Source organism: Phyllostomus discolor, chromosome 3 (assembly GCF_004126475.2).
Source record: "Phyllostomus discolor isolate MPI-MPIP mPhyDis1 chromosome 3, mPhyDis1.pri.v3, whole genome shotgun sequence".
Classification (NCBI taxonomy): Eukaryota; Metazoa; Chordata; class Mammalia; order Chiroptera; family Phyllostomidae; genus Phyllostomus; species Phyllostomus discolor.
In genome coordinates, this window is record NC_040905.2 from 121,431,697 (window position 1) to 121,448,981 (window position 17,285).

The window sequence follows — 17,285 nt, forward strand, 5'->3', positions numbered from 1 at the left end:
TTTCTGAACTATACTATTGTGGGTGTTGTCTCTATTCTTTTACACACTACTCCTATATACTAATCTTTAATCGAACCCTACCTTAGAATCTGACCTCCCACAGCCTCACAGCTTCTAGATCCAACTAACAATCCTCTCATCCCCAATTAGAGTCTTACCTTCTTTCCACCCTTTCTAAAATGTGGATAGTGGGGTGGAGGATCACAGTTAACACTATAAGGAGCCAAAGGATAACCCATCTCTTCTCTACTGGCTGCTAATGTAAATATCATAGTATACTGTCTTGCTGTCTGAAACCATTTTGCCTTATTCCTCCAACTGATCACAGAAAAGAGTAGGGGGAAGCTGTGAACACCAGGATACATGAAGGAGATTGCACCACTGAATCTCACAAATATTCTACCACAGAAGTTCACACCATAATTTCAGGGAATCAGAACAGATCAATTTAAGAAACAAGAAGAAAAAAGAAGAAACCCACGAACAATGAGAAAACAAAGAAACAACCCCCAATTGAAGGGAAACAAGGAAGCCTCAGGAAAAATGCTAAATGAAATAGAGGCAACTCAACTATCTGACAGTGAGTTCAAAACAATGATTACCAGGAAGTTCAATGAACTCACAATGAGCTTTCAGAAATTAGAGGGAAACTACATTAATCTCACTGCAAACTATATAAACATGAAAAAGGAAATAGAAACTCTCAACAAAGGTCAAGAGGAAATGAAGAATACAATTTCTGAACTGAAGGACACAGTAGAAGGAATGAAAAGCAGGATCAATGAAACAGAAGATTGGATTAGCGAGCTAGAGGACAAAGTAGAAAACAACATCCAGAAAGAGCAAGAAAAGGAAAAGAGGCTCAGAAAGAATGAAGAGGGATTAAGAGAAATGCAAGACAATATGAAATGTAATAATATCCGTATGATAGGGATACCAGAAGGAGAAGGAGAAGGAGAAGAGCAAGGGATTGAAAACCTAGTTGAAAAAGTAATGAAGGAGAACTTCCCTAATTTGATGAGAGAAAAAGTCACACAAATCCAGGAAACACAGAGAGTCCCAATCAAGAGGAACCCAAAGAGGCCCAACTCAAGACACATCATAATTAAAATGGCAAAATTTCAAGACAAAGAGAGAATCTTAAAGGCAGCAAGGGAGAAAAAGGAAGTAACATAAAAGGGAGCCCCAATAAGGCTAACAGCTGACTTCTCAATGAAAATACTTCAAGCCAGAAGAGAATGGCAAGAAATACTCCAGGTAATGAGAATCAGAGGTCTACAACCAAGGCTACTATATCCAGCAAGGCTCTCAATAAGATAGAAGGCCAAATAAGAAGCTTCCCAGAAAAAAGCAGTCTAAAAGAATACACCTCAACCAAACCAGCTCTGCAAGAGATCCTAAAGGGACTGCTTCAAGGAAGGGAAGGAAAAGAGAGAGAGAGAGGAACACACGTACATAAGAGAAAATGAATAAGTACCTATCAATAATAACCTTAAACATAAATGGATTGAATGGTCCAATCAAAAGACATAGAATAGCTGAATCGATAAGAAAAAATGACCCACATATATGCTGTCTACAAGAGACCCACCTCAGGATAAAAGGCCTACACAGGCTGAAAGTGAAGGGCTGGAAACAAATCTTCCAAGCAAATGGACAGGAAAAAAAAAGCCGGGGTAGCAATATTCATATCAGACAAAATAGACTTCCAAAAAAGGTCCATAAAGAGAGACCCAGAAGGTCACTTCATAATACTCAAGGGAAGAATCCATCAAGAAGACATAAATATTGTAAATATATATGCACCCAACATAGGAGCACCCAAATACATAAAGAAAATCTTAGAGGACTTCAAGAAAGATATGGACAGCAACACAATTATAGGGGGAGATTTTAACACCCCACTATCAAAAATGGACAGATCTTCCAAACAAAATATCAACAAAGATATTGTGGCATTGAACAATACCCTTGAGGAAATGGATTTTACTGACATATACAGAGCCCTCCATCCAAAAGAAGCTAAATATACATTCTTTTCAAATGTGCACGGAACATTCTCAAAGATAGACCACATGATAGGACACAAAACAAGACTCAAGAATTTCAAGAAAACTGAAATCATACCAAGCATTTTCTTGTACCACAAGGGACTGAAGCTAGAAACCAACCCTAAGGAAAAAAAACAAAAACACTCAAAATCATGGAGATTAAATAGCATGCTATTAAACAATGAATGGGTCAAGAATGATATTAGGGAAGAAATCAAAAGGTTTCTGGAAACAAATGAAAACGAGCTCACAACAACCCAAAACTTATGGGACACAGCCAAGGCAGTCCTGAGAGGGAAGTTCATAGCGATACAGGCCCACCTAAAAAGGTTAGAAATATTCCAAAAAAAACCCCTAACCCTACGTCTAGAAGAACTCGAGGAACAACAACAAAGGCAGCCCAGAGCAAGTAGAAGGAAGGAAATAACCAAGATCAGAGCAGAATTAAATGACATAGGGACTAAAAGCACAATTCTAAGGATCAATGAATCCAAGAGCTGGTTCTTTGAAAACATAAACAAAATCGACAAGCCTTTAAGCAGACTCATCAAGAAAAAAAGAGAGAAGACCCAAATAAACACAATCAGAAATGAAAAAGGAGAGATTACAACAGATATCACAGAAATACAAAGGATTGTAAGAAATTACTACAAAGAACTTTATGCCAAGAAATTTGAAAACCTAGGTGAAATGGACAAATTTCTAGAAAAATATAATCTCCCAAAACTCAATGAAAAAGAAGCAGGAAACCTGAACAAACCAATAACAGCAAAAGAAATTGAAGCAGTAATCCAAAAACTCCCAACACACAAAAGCCCTGGACCAGATGGTTTCACAGAATTCTACAAAGCACTGAAGGAAGAGCTAACCCCTATCCTTCACAGACTATTCCAAAAAATCCAAAAAGATGGGAGTCTCCCAAACTCTTTTTATGAGGCCAGAATCATCCTAATTCCAAAACCAGATAAAGACACAACAAAGAAAGAAAACTTCAGGCCAATATCACTGATGAACATTGATGCTAAAATCCTCAACAAAATACTGGCAAACCGCATCCAACAATGCATTAAAAAGATTATACACCATGACCAAGTGGGATTCATTCCAGGGATGCAAGGATGGTTCAATATTTGCAAATTGGTAAATGTAATACATCACAGAAACAAAAGCAAAGACAAAAACCACATGATTATATCAATTGATGCAGAAAAAGCATTTGATAATGTACAGCACCCATTCATGATAAAAACACTCGGCAAAGTGGGAATAGGGGGAGATTTCCTCAACATAATAAAGGCCATATATGAGAGACCTACAGCCAACATCATACTCAATGGGCAAAAATTAAAATCTTTTCCACTAACATCAGCAACAAGACAAGGCTGTCCACTTTCACCACTTCTGTTCAATATAGTACTGCAAGTTTTAGCCACAGCAATCAGACAAGAAAAAGAAATAAAAGGCATCCAAATTGGAAAGGAGGAAACAAAACTGTTACTGTTTGCAGATGACATGATAGTATACACAGAAAATCCTATAGACTTTACCAAAAAACTGCTTGACCTAATAAATGAATTTGGTAAAACAGCGGGATACAAAGTCAATATCCAGAAATCAAAGGCATTTCTGTACACCAGCAATGAAACAGCAGAAGCAGAGATCAAGGAAAAAAATCCCATTTGAAATAGCAAAAAGAAAAATAAAATACCTAGGAATAAACCTAACCAAAGAGGTAAAAGACCTGTATTCAGAAAACTACATAACATTGAGGAGAGAAATCAAGGAAGACACAAACAAATGGAAACATATACCATGTTCATGGATTGGAAGAATTAATATCATCCAAATGTCCATACTACCCCAAGCAATTTACACATTCAATGCAATTCCCATTAAAGTACCAATGGCATATTTCACAGACATAGAACAAACACTTCAAAAATTTAAGCCCTGGCTGGCGTAGCTCAGTGGATTGAGCGCGGGCTGGGAACCAAAGTGTCCCAGGTTCAATTCCCAGCCAGGGTACATTCCTGGGTTGCAGGCCATAAACCCCAGCAACCGCACATTGATGTTTCTCTCTCTCTATATCCCTCCCTTCCCTCTCTAAAAATAAATAAATAAAATATTTAAAAAAAATTTATATGGAATTATAAACGACCCCGAATAGCTGCTGCAATTTTGAGAAAGAAGAGTAAAGTAGGAGGGATCACAGTACCTGACAATAAACTATACTACAAGGCCACTGTAATCAAAACGCCTGGTACTGGCATAAAAACAGGCACATGGACCAATGGAACAGAACAGAGAGCCCAGAAATAAACCCAAGTCTCTATGGTCAATTAATATTTGACAAAAGAGGCAGCAACATAAAATGAAGTAAAAATAGCGTCTTCAACAAATGGCGTTGGGAGAACTGGACAGCCACGTGCAAAAAAATGAAACTTGAGCACCAACTTACACCATATACAAAAATAAATTCAAGGTGGATAAAAGACTTAAATATAAGTTGTGACACCATTATAGTCCTAGAGGAGAACGTAGGTAGGAAAATCTCAGATATTTCACGAAGAAACTTTTTTACTGACTTGTCCCCTAGAGCAAGGGACATAAAGGAAAGAATAAACAAATGGGACCTCATCAAAATTAAAAGCTTTTGCACAGCTAAAGAAAACAGTATCAAAATTAAAAGAGAACCAACTGTATGGGAAAACATATTTGCCAATGACACCTCAGACAAGGGTTTAACCTCCAAAATATATAAAGAACTTACAAGACTACACTCTAAGAAGACAAGGAATCCAATTAAAAAGTGGGCAAAGGACTTGAACAGACACTTCTCCAAGGAGGACATACAGAAAATCCAAAGACACATGAAACGATGTTCAATATCGCTAGCTTTCAGAGAGATGCAAATTAAAACCACAATGAGATACCACCTCACACCAGACAGAATGGCCATCATAAACAAAGCAACAAACAACAAGTGCTGGAGAGGTTGTGGAGAAAAGAGATTCCTAGTGCACTGTTGGTGGGACTGCAGACTGGTACAACCACTATGGAAAGCAGTATGTAACTTCCTCAGAAAACTAAAAATGGATCTGCCTTTTGACCCTGCGATTCCACTGCTGGGACTCTATCCTAAGAATACTAAAACACCAATTCAAAAGAACCTGTGCATCCCAATGTTCATAGCAACACAATTTACAATAGCTAGATGCTGGAAGCAACCAAGATGCCCATCAGTAAATGAATGGATCAAAAAACTGTGGTACATTTACGCAATGGAATTCTATGCAGCAGAAAGAAAGAAGGAGCTCCTACCCTTTGCAACAGCGTGGATGGAGCTGGAAAACATTATGCTAAGCGAAACAAGCCAGGCAGTGAAAGACAAATACCATATGATCTCACCTTTAACAGGAACCTAAGCAACAAAACAAAGAAACAAAATATAACCAAAGACACTGAAATAGAGGACAGGCTGACAGTGCCCACAGAAGAGAGTAGAGGGAATTTCAGGGGACAGTGGGAAGGGTTCACGGGAACAAACTTAAAGGACACATGGTCATAAACTAAGGGGAGGGTGGTAATGGGAGGGAAGTGGGGAGGGGTGGAAGGGGGGCTGGATTGGGAGTAAAAAGGAGAAAACTGTAATTGAACAATGATTAAAATAAAATTAAAAAAAAAAGATCAATGGACACAATTTTCCTTACTCTTTCAGAAGTACAAATATCTCTAAAAACAAGGATTAGTAAACTTTCTGTAAAGAGCCAGGAAGTATTTTAGTCTTGCAGGCTCCACTGTCATAACTACTGGACTCTGCTATCACTGCTCTAGAGCAGCAATAGGTAAGATATGCCTAAATGGAGTTGCTGTGCTCCAATAAACTCGATGCACAAAGGTAAGTGGCAGGCCAGTGGCCCACACAACTTTGGCTCTAAGAGAGCAAAAAAGTATAATTTTGTTCTTTTCAAAAAGAGGAACTTCAATTTAAAAAAAAAAACTGTTTACAGCAACAAAAACTTCCACAAAGAACTTTCAGACCATATGTTGTTCTCCTTCCTCACTACTGATGGACGACCTTTTCCTTGGAAGGGGCACCTAAGCCTTAATATACCTTGTTCAGAAATAAAAACCTCAGATTTGTTATTAACCCATCCACAAAACAGGAAAAATAAAAACCACACATGACTAGGTCAAAAGGTGTCAGGCGCAGAAGAGGGATTTCTCCCAAGGCCCCTGTCAGCACCCCACCACACACTCCCCTCCAGTGCCTTCCGCCATGACCTGGTCACTGCATGACAGGCACAATGGACCCCCAGAAAAGATGCCTCCAAATGAACACAGGGCTGCACTCAGAGGAGAGAACAAGGGGATCTGGGAGTTGACAAGCTGGAGCTGAAGGTTTGTTCCATGTTCCAATACACTGGCTGTGCAATCTGGAAAAGATACCAGGTCTTGCAATCCATCTGTGTACACCCCCTCACAAAGCTCTGAAGTGAATTCACAAGGTCCTGTTTGCACTGGGTTGGCCAAAAAGTCCATTACACTTTTTCCATAAAATAAAGAACACATTTTTCATTTTTCACCAGTAACTTTATTGGTCTGGATATGCTGAGTATATTCACCATCTCCTGCCACTGGCTTTTAGTGGGTAATTGCCAGGGGTGCTGCTAAACACCTTCCAATGCATAAGACAGCCCCACAGCAAAGAATTATTTGGCCAAAACATCAATAGCACCAAGAAACTTCACAAACCGCTTCTGACACAAATGATCAGTTATAGCAACTTCTTCGCAAAGTTTTTTTTGCATTTCAGTTGTGTTTTTACCATTCTTGAAATAATAAACCATAATACACTGAAAATGTTACATACATTCTTCTATCTTCAGTATTAAAATGGCTGCACAAAATTTCACCAATTTTGATGAGTTTTTTTTTTACATGTACACCGATACAACAGCTTTCACAATACAATCAAACAAGTCTGTTTCAAATGAAAATAAGACAACTAAGCACTACTAGAGCTATCATACGGGAAAAGCCAAACAAACTTTTTGGCCAACCCAATTAAAAGCACTTCATCAATGTGAATTACTCTTATCCTGAATGCAGAACAGAGGCAACCATTAACACTAAAACTAAGCTGAGGGCACTGAGTTCTTGCTTCAGTAAGAGAAAGGCTGAGAGCTCTAATGACCATAGCCCTTCTTATCAGGTAAGCTGCTATGGAACCAAAGAGATATGCAAGTTGGGTTATACCCATACATTCTAATTTATCTTCATGTCCACCTGCAAGAAATCTGGGGAAACGCGTGTATTCATTACTGCCTCATGGCTGACCTCAAAGAACAAGGAAAAATCTGTACAAACCTATAAAACAGGAAATGCGATCAGTGAGGTCCTTGTAGAGAAAGGATTTGGCAGTAAAATTCCAGCCCAGGAGTCAAAGACCAGCACCGTTTTTCTGGTTCTGCCACTGACTAGACCCAACTTCCCCTTCCTGAGAGTGTTTCTGTACCTACTCTTGAACCCTAACAGATCAGTTAAGGGACCAAATCAAAGAATGGTGCCCTGGCTGGCATAGCTCAGTGGATTGAGCGCGGGCTGCGAACCAAAGTGTCGCAGGTTCGATTCCCAGTCAGGGCACATGCCTAGGTTGCAGGCCATGACCCCCAGCAACCGCACATTGATGTTTCTCTCTCTCTCTCTTTCTCCATCCCTTCCCTCTCTAAAAATAAATAAATAAAATCTTAAAAAAAAAAAAAAAAAGAATGGCTACAAAAGGGCTCTGTATCACATTACTATCGCCCCGCCATGCAAACCTCCAAACCTTACCCAAAACACCATTATGCCGACAACAGAATCTTAGTTATCATCAAATTACAAATGTACATGCTCTTTGTCTCAACAATTCCACTAGTAGAATTCTTTTCTCCTGATATATTTCCACACATGCAGAGAAAAACATACACAGGATTATTATTAATGCTCTGTTTGTAACAGCAAGAGATGAGAAACAACCCACATGTCCTTCAGTAGGACCCCGGTGCGATGAAATATGGGGCTGACAGTGGCTGGAAGCATGCAAACAGCTGGGGACAGGGCTGTGAGACGGGCTGTCACTGCATACATTTTAATATATTCTTTAACTTTTTCAAGCAGGTAAATGTCTTCAAAAATGAAATGTAAACAATTGGGGAAAGAGGAGGAGGAATTTTAATGTACCTTTAATATCCAGAAGGTGGTATCCATCCCAGCCCCAAGGTTTATAACTTGACAATGACATTCTGTCTTCTGCAGAAATGCCTTTGTAAGCTGATTGATGCCATGAACTCGAGCAAAATAGCCTAAGAGAGAGACATGGAAACAAGCTATTCCTTGGTCACGACAGCAGCGATACCTGCAAAGTCCACCAGAGAACAAAAACAGAACATTCCTGCCTGCCTCAACCGTCAGCAGTGTAACTGTAGACATTATGTGAGACATGGCAACTTCCAAATTCTCTCCTTGCTTTTTTTAAAGCTGTCTGATCCAAAGCAAGCACAATCTATTTAATGGTGGAATTAACTATCTTAAGAAAAATAAATTGCCCTATAATTTTACTTAAAAAAGACAAGGGTCTTATATGAAAACATTTGATTTAAATGTTCCTCTTGGAAATGACCTCTGGGAATTTGACCTCTTGACCTTTTTCATGGCCACAGAGAAAGCTAGTCGGTACTCCAATAAAACTCAATATTGCAAAATCTAATGGAAAATATTTTTAAGTGAGGAAATTAGGGAGATAAATGTCAAAGCAAAGAAAGTGGTATTTCATCAAAGCCCTGCAGCATTAGAGCCTCAACCTTTATCTAAGAGCATCAGAAGGGGCAGGACAGGGCAGCAGCACTGGGCTGCCTGATGAAATGACTTGTTAAGCTCCGGGCTGGGGAGATAGGGTATGGGATGTAGGAAACACAGAAGGCAGAAAGAAACCCCGCTGCTCAAAGTGCACATATTCTAAGAACCAAATTTGAGAGTAGCATTTAGGAACTTTTATTGCAACTTCACAGGAATTTTATGTCTGTTGAATCTACTTATAAATAATTTGGGCTTGTAATTCGTATGTCTTCTTCATTTGTTTTTCTAGTAAATCACTTATTACATTTTATAGAAATATACACAATAGATTGGGTATTGGAAAAATACATATCCTTACCACACACTGTTTGGGAAGCACTCTTCTAGTGGGTTGCAGGTCCCCAAACTAGAGATTCAAACCCAGAGTGACAAGAAGGAAGGAAGGAGGGCTGAAATGCTGCCTGGGGCACTGAGACAGTCACTATGGCAGGTCCCTGCCTCTGGAGCATTCATTAGGAAACCTGCACTCTGAGAACAGGAAGAAGGCCGAAGACCTTTTAGGCAGGTTTTGCTCAATCTTACTGATGTGTGGTTTCACCCTCAGCTCAAAGTAAATATCACATCCTTATTCTTGGAAATCCCCATTTTAACATATGTATGCATTTCTTTTTTGTTGTTATTTTTTTATTATATTTTATTGGTTATGCTATTACAGTTGCCCTGATTTTTTCCCCCTTTGCCCCCCTCCGCCCAGCACCACACACTCCCTCAGGCAATACACCCATCATTTTTCATGTCCATGGGTCATGCCTATAACTTCTTTGGCTATTCCATTTCCTACAGTGTACTTTACATCCCCATGGCTATTCTGTGATTACCCATTCATACTTTTTTTTTAAAGATTTTATTTATTTATTTTTACAGAGGAGAAGGGAGGGAGAAAGAGAGGGAGAAAAACATCAGTGTGTGGTTGCCCCTTAAATGCCCCCTACTGGGGACCTGGTCTGTATCCCAGGCATGTGTTCTGACTGGAAATCGAACCAGCAACCCTTTGGTTCAGAGGGCAGTGCTCAATTCACTGAGCCACACCAGCCAGGGCCCTATTTGTATTTCTTAATCCCCTCACCTCTTCACCCATTCTTCAACATCCCCTTCCCATCTGGCCAACATCAAAATGCTTTCCATATCCATGATTCTGTCTCTGTTCTTATTTGCTTAGTTTTTTTAGATTCAACTGTTGACAGATATGTATTTATTGCCATTTTACTGTTCACAGTTTTGACCTTATTATTCTTAAATAAGTCCCTTTAACATTTCATATAATAATGGTTTGGTGAGGATGAACTCCTTTAGCTTTTTCTTATCTGGGAAGAACACTGTATGCCCTTCCATTCTAAATGATAGCTTTGTTGAATACAGCAATCTTGGCTGTAAGTCCCTGCATTTCATCACTCTGAATACTTCTTGCCAGTCCCTTCTATCCTGCAAGGTTTCTTTTGAGAAATCAGCTAATAGTCTTATGGGAACTCCTTTGTAGGTAACTTTCTCCTTTCCTCTTGCTGCTTTTAAGAGTCTCCCTTTATCCTTAAACTTTGGCATTTTAATTATAATGTGTCTTGGAGTGGGTCTCTTTGCATCCATCTTGTTTGGGATTGTCTGTACTTCCTAGACTTGCATGTCTACTTCCTTCACCAAATTAGGAAAGTTATCTTTTATTATTTTTTCAAATACATTTCCAATTTCTTGCTCCTTCTCTTCTCCTTCTGGCACCCCTATGATGCAAATGTTGGAACACTTGAATTTGTCCCAGAGGCTGCTTATAGTATAGTCATTTTTTAGATTCTTTTTTCTTCATGTTATTCTGATTGGTTGTTTCTTTGCTTTCTAATGTTCCAAATCATTGATTTGATTCTCTCCTTCATCCACTTTACTCTTGTTTCCCTTGGAATTGTTCTTTATCTAGCATATCCTTCATTTCTGACTGGCTCTTTTTATGCTGTCCAGGTCCTCACTAAGTTCCTTGAGTATCATTATAACAAGTGTTTTGAACTCTGCATCTGATAGATTGCTTATCTCCATTTTGTCTAATTCTTCTTCTGGAGTTTTGAGCTGCTCTTTCATTTGTTCCAGGTCTCTTTGCCTCCTCATTTTGGCAGTCTCCCTGTGTTTGTTTCTATGTATTAGGTAAGGCTGCTTTGATTCCCTGTCTTGGTAGTGTGGTCTAATGTACTAGGTGTCCTGTATGGTTCAGTGGCACAGTGCCCCCTATTACCCAAGCTGGATACTCAAGGTGCACCCTTCATGTGGGCTGAGTACACCTCCTCTTGTAGCGGAGCCTTGACTCTTGTTGGCAGGCCAATGGGAGGCATTTACCCAGCTGCAAGGACTGGCTGTGACCACTGATCATCACCCTCTCCCCTCCATGGAGGATGATCTGTGCAGGGACAAGCTGGTGGTACTCTGACATGGTCTGCAGCTGCCCACTGGGTGCACAGGTTCTGGGGTTTCTCAGGTGGTGCAGGGTAAGGTCAGTCCTCACCTATGTTTTGCCAGGGGCTACCTGCCTTAGTTATAAAGCAATCTGAGATGGCTGCTACTTGTGCTCGGCTTGGAGATTCTCAGACAAAGCCAAGCTGCGAATCTAGGCTGGCTGCTTCTAGTGCCAGGCTTGGGGTTCACTGAGGACAGCTGCTACTTGTTTGAGAGGGTTTAGGAAATTGTGAAACATGAGCCAAGACCAACCACTGATGTGGAAAAGCAGCTTGGGGGGCCTATAATTTGGGTGGGGCAGAATCAGGGGATCTCCAGAATGGGGCAAACAGTTTTAGCCAGGTTGATGAACTCTCAGATATGGCAGCAGCTTGCCAGCTCTGTGGCTCTATGGGGAGAGGGTTCAGAAAAGGGACAATGGCTTCTGTTCACCTAGATGACAGACGCTTCAGTTTGTCCCTGTATGCCACTAGTGCCTTTCAAGATGCTCCCCTGGTGCTGGACCTCAGAGGAAGTGAGTCTAAGTAGGAGAGTCAATGTGTGGGTTCTTTAAGAGGAACTGCTTGGAGCTCCAGACGTTTCTTCCACTGACTCAATCCCTGCTAGTTTTTACAGCCAAAAGTTGTGGTGACTTACCTTCCTGACACTGGAATCCTGCATTGGGCAGGGCCTGGTGTGGGGCTAGGACTCTTCATTCCTGAGACATCCATCCCAAGTTTTACCCACCACACATGGGTCGAGGGCCAGCCTGTTTCGTGTCTGTGCCCCTCCTATCTGTCTGGATGGATGTGGTTTCTTTAGTTTCATAGTTGTCAGACTTCCATTCTACTTGGTTTCTGGTGGTTCTGAGTGGTAGTTGTTTTGTTTTAGTTGTAATTTTGATGTGACTGTGGGAAGGAGGCAAGCCACGTCTGCCTAGGCTGCCATCTTGACCAGAAGTCCTCTTTGCATTTCTTATAGACCCTACTTTTAGGATCTAGTCTCAGAGTCAACATTCCCTAAACACATAGGAATGGTTGTCAATTGGTTAATTTCTCGGTCTGGCTGAAACAAGTCAGGCCTACCAAGTCCTTTGACTTCCCTGATGGAAATTACTTACAGAGCCTAATGACATAACCAAAAATGTACTAAAACAACAAAATGTAATCCCTTAATGTGAACAGACACTTCACAGTAAAAGCTATATCTATATATACATACACACACACACACACACACACACACAAATATATATATATATATATACACACACACATAAAAATATAAATAAGTGAACCCTGGCCAGGTAGCTCAATTGGTTAGAGTGTTGAGTGTTGTCCTAATATACCAGTTGCGGGTTCTATCCCCAGTCAGGGAACATACAAGAATCAACCAACGAATGCATAAATAAGTGACAGAACAAAATATTTCTCTCTCTCTGTGTCTCTCTCTCACTTCCTCTCTCTCTCTAAAATCAATAATTAAAAATTTTTAAAAGGTATATAAATGGCTTTTCAACATATGAAAATGCTCTTCAACCTTACCCATAAGAGGAATAAAAAAATAAAATTATCCTAAGATACCATTTCACATTATTAGATTAACAAAGATTTAAAAAATTTACACCAGGCCCTAGTCAGATGGCTTGGTTGTTGGAGTTTCGTCCCATACACCAAAAGATCATGGGTTGAATCTCCAGTCAGGGCACATACCTAGGTTGTGGGTTTGATCCCTGGTTGGGGCACATACGGGAGGCAACTCTTTGGTACCTCTCTCTCACATTGATATTTCCACCTCTCTCTCTCTCCCCTGCTTCCTCCTTCTCTAAAATCAATAAACATATCTTCAGGTGAAGAGTTAAAAAAAAAAGCTTCATACGATGGCCAAGATCTGATAATTATTGAAACTGATCAACATATGATTCTACTTTTATATAGTTTAAAATTATCTAGCCCTGGCTGGTGTGACTCAGTGGATTTAGTGCTAGCCTGTGAGACAAAAGGTCACCAGTTCGATTCTTGGTCAGGACACAAGCCTGCGTTGCAGGCCAGGTCCCCAGTGAGGGGCGTGTGAGAGGCAACTGATCACTGTATATCTAGCACACCGATATTTCTCTCCTTTTCTTTCTCCCTCCCTTCCCTCTCTCTAAAAAATAAATAAGTAAAATCTTAAGGAAAAATTATCCATAATAAAAGTTTTTTTAAAAAATTAAAAAAGTTTAGCCCTGGCTGGCATAGCTCAGTGGATTGAGTGCAGGCTGGGAACCAAAGTGTCCCAGGTTCGATTTGAAGGCCATAACCCCCAGCAACCGCACATTGATATCTCTATCTCTCTATCTCTCTCTCTATCTCTATCTCTCTCTCTCTCTCTCTCTCTCTCTCTCTCTCTCTCTCTTTTCCCTCTCTAAAAATAAATAAAATCTTTAAAAAAAATTTTTTAAAGTTTTTTTTAAATAATAAGTTTCATAATACACTGTGTTGTTGAGAATATTGGGAGATAACTACTTTAATATACTATTGGAGAGAGTGCATACTGGGACCCTCTTTTTGGCAATTAATTTTTAAAACTTCAGGCCACTTAGCTGATGAGAAGTTAGGGAGAAAGACAGTCACTTGCCTCTGTTAATTTCAGGGGCCTTCCTCTCTTTAGACGGTCTTACAAGATGCTGGATGTAAGGGTCATCCCAATAGCCAATGCTTACTGCAAACCTGAAAGGAATGAAAAAGAAGGCATATGAGTAGAGATTAGTGTATTTCTGGCCAAGATTCAAGGCTACATTCCCAGGAACCAGGTCAAGGATCCAGAGGAAAATTATTGACCTCAAAGGCCAACAAATGTACATTCAGGGTTCCATTACGCATTTAAACAGACTCACTCACCTATCTTTATATTTACACACATTTCCCATCATGTTTCCCACAGTGGCCATTTTTCACCTTTGTTTTTCCTCTTATAACTAATTCCTTTCCCAGAATATTAAACAGCAAATAATCTCACCTCATCTTCACATACAGGATTTACAACAATTTATTCACTCAGTAAACTCACTGGCCAAAGCTTTTGGTCAGATAACTCTATTCAACCAAAAAAGTTCTCTGTCGAAAGAAAAAGAAATTCAGAAATATTTGGCAAATATCACTAATAAAGACCTAAATTTTTCTCCTGACTCTGTATTTCACATCCTTTAAGGCAGTCACAGTGGGGAGAGTAGGAATAAACAAAACCACAACTTGGAAAATGCTGTGGTAGCCTAAATTCTCTCTACCTCAGTCTACACTACACAGAGTTAAAGTTTTAGTGTCCAAGTCTGGGCACTGAAGCCCAATTACACTGGAAGTTTTCTGGCAACCATGAGTGGATCGAGCCATAGGACCACTGCCAAGTCATGGAAGGAACCTGGATCCCTAAGGTTAGGCCAGGCCACTATGGGCCTGGAGACTGCTCTCCCTCTCAAAGGACATTCTGTGAGATAATAAACGTCTTTACCATCTGAGCCAATCTGAGCCAGGCTTCCATTACTTTCAGCCTAAAACATCCTGACTAATACCTGAGTAATGCACTCATTCCATGTTGCTTAATAAGAAAGCTGAAATTTAAAGGGGGTGTGTATGTATGTTATGTGTTATGTTTCCCAGATAGGTTCTAAACTCCCAGAAGCAGATACTATCTCTTTTCTTTGTATCTACTGACAAGGCCCTGACTGCAACAGGTGCTGATTCTGAAAAAAAGATGTCCCCTACAGAATCTCACATTTGTTTACCCAACCACAGGCACTTGTAAGAAAGCACATGTGTTCAGCTACTCAATGTAATCACTCAACAAAGAATTATACAAAATATTCACTAAGAATACCACTTGCTGGAAGCCCAGACTGTCCAAGGAAAACAGACCTATAAAGTATTACAAGAGCAAACTTTCTCAGTGGTCCAAAGGTATTTTACAAACAGTGAGTTGTGATGCATCAATATCATAAAATCAATTTGACAGTCTGAAAACTTGCATTAAAAAAATAAAGAATAGAGTAAAATAAGTGTCCCAGGTTCGATTCCCAGCAGGGTACATTCCTGGGTTGCAGGCCATAACCCCCAGCAACCGCACACTGATGTGTGTCTCTGTCTCTGTCTCTGTCTCTGTCTCTCTCTCTCCCCCTCCCTCCCCTCCCTAAAAATAAATAAATAAAAATCTTTAAAAAAAAGAATAGAGTAAAATAGAAAATACCAGCATGCTTTATGCATAGTAAGAGATCAGACTTCTGTGAAGCTTTTGCTTCACGTCCATGTTGGAGGAAATAAGTTTTCTCACTGAGTGTGATGAACAGATTTCAAAGGAATCATCTAGTGCCACCTAGTGTTCATTGTCATTCTGCATTGAAGGAAGAATGGTAGCCCAATGATTAGAATACTCATCAAATACTTTAAGGGTTGGAAGAGGCCTTGGAAATTATCTAGCCAACCCCAACATCCAGTACAAGAATTCCTTCAATGCTATCAAGCCACTGCTGAACTAGGCCCCACAAAGAAAGCACTCACTCCACTGCAAAGCAACTGCTGGAAAGCTGATCAGTTGGCCTCCCTCCAAGCATTCCTTATTGGACTATCACTGCCCTGGTGGGTAACAAGGACCAATTCCTATTCCTCTCAATTCTGTATTACCTGTCGATTTTATACCATCAATTCAGTAGGGCAGTATTTACTGAGTGTCTTCTCAATGCCAGGCACTGGCGATACAGTAGAGAACAAGACAAAGAAGGGCCAGAGGCAAAGATATGACATTATGGCCAATAAAGGGCATGAAGAATGGAGAACAAAGGGATGTCACTGAGAGAAGATAAAAGAAAGCATCTCTGAAAGGGGGATGGTCAAGCTGAGCACCAGAGAATGGAAAGTCACTGTGCAAAAGGTATTTTAGACAGGAGGAAGAGCCACAGAAACACTCTGGAGTGGCATTGGACTTGAAGTGTCCCAGTAGCAGAAAGTAGGCAGGGGAAATGGAGAACACTAAGAAAATAGGAGAAACTAGGGAAGAGGTTGAAGAGAGATGCAGGCTCAGGTCACAGAGCCTGGCAGGAGCCTGGGATTGACCTCAACAGTACACTGGATGGCTGAGGAAATGTGCCCATGCAGACACAAGTACATTTGATCACTAGTTTCCATGATTCCTACTTCCCAGTGTTTCTAAGAAGTCCCTTTCCAGTCCTCAGGTCCTCAAACTTAAATGACTGCCAGTGGTTTCCCTGCTCCAAGGAAAAAGGATCTTACTGATTTGCCTATCAGAGTGACAAGACAAAAAGATTCACAACGTGACTGGGAAGAAGAGGAAGATGGCACTGCTCCTAGGAGTTTTGGAGGGAGACAGGCACCATGTTTCAGAATTTACAGACTAACAACTGCAGATTAACTGAACCAATTATGGTATACCTATACACTATACTAACCAGGCACTTAATCTGTGAACTCAAAGAATTGGACATAGAAAGATATTCAAAATACACTGTGAAGAGAAAAAGGGAAGACCAGAAATACAGATAGTGTATATGCCCATAAATACATGTGTGTGTCTTTACATAGAGGAATTACTGGAGGATTCATACACAAATATTAACAATAATTATCTCTGAGATTTCTGGTGTTCTTTATTAATCTATATTTTTAAAATCTTCTGCACTAACCATATGCCATATTTCATTATATCTAAGATACCCTCGGTTGTAACACACAGAAAAACCCACTGCCAATTAACTGACTTAATGTTTTATTCTCACTTAGAATTTTACTTCTGTGCTTATTGAAAGTACTATTTAGACAGACTATCATAACAGACATAAAAAGGAAAAGAAGATGGAGACATAGATAAATGCAGCTCGCCTCACTGCACAACCACAGAAAAATTACAGCTAAACTACAGAACAAATGTCATTCAGAACTG

At 40.0% G+C, this 17,285-nt stretch overlaps 1 protein-coding gene across 4 annotated transcripts in view; it reads right to left on the minus strand.

Annotated features, from left to right (window-relative positions):
• LCMT1 (leucine carboxyl methyltransferase 1) overlaps positions 1-17,285 on the minus strand; it is a 69,608-nt gene that overhangs the window by 32,239 nt on the left and 20,084 nt on the right. For 3 of the 4 annotated variants that reach the window (XM_028523246.2, XM_036021365.1, XM_036021366.1), the window contains exons 2-3: positions 13,977-14,068; positions 8,277-8,398 (exon numbers count right to left, since the gene is read on the minus strand). In XM_028523246.2, coding sequence (XP_028379047.1) covers positions 8,277-8,398; positions 13,977-14,068 — 214 coding nt within the window. The remainder of the gene's footprint in view (positions 1-8,276; positions 8,399-13,976; positions 14,069-17,285) is intronic. The other variant, XM_036021367.1, reaches the window with a different exon arrangement.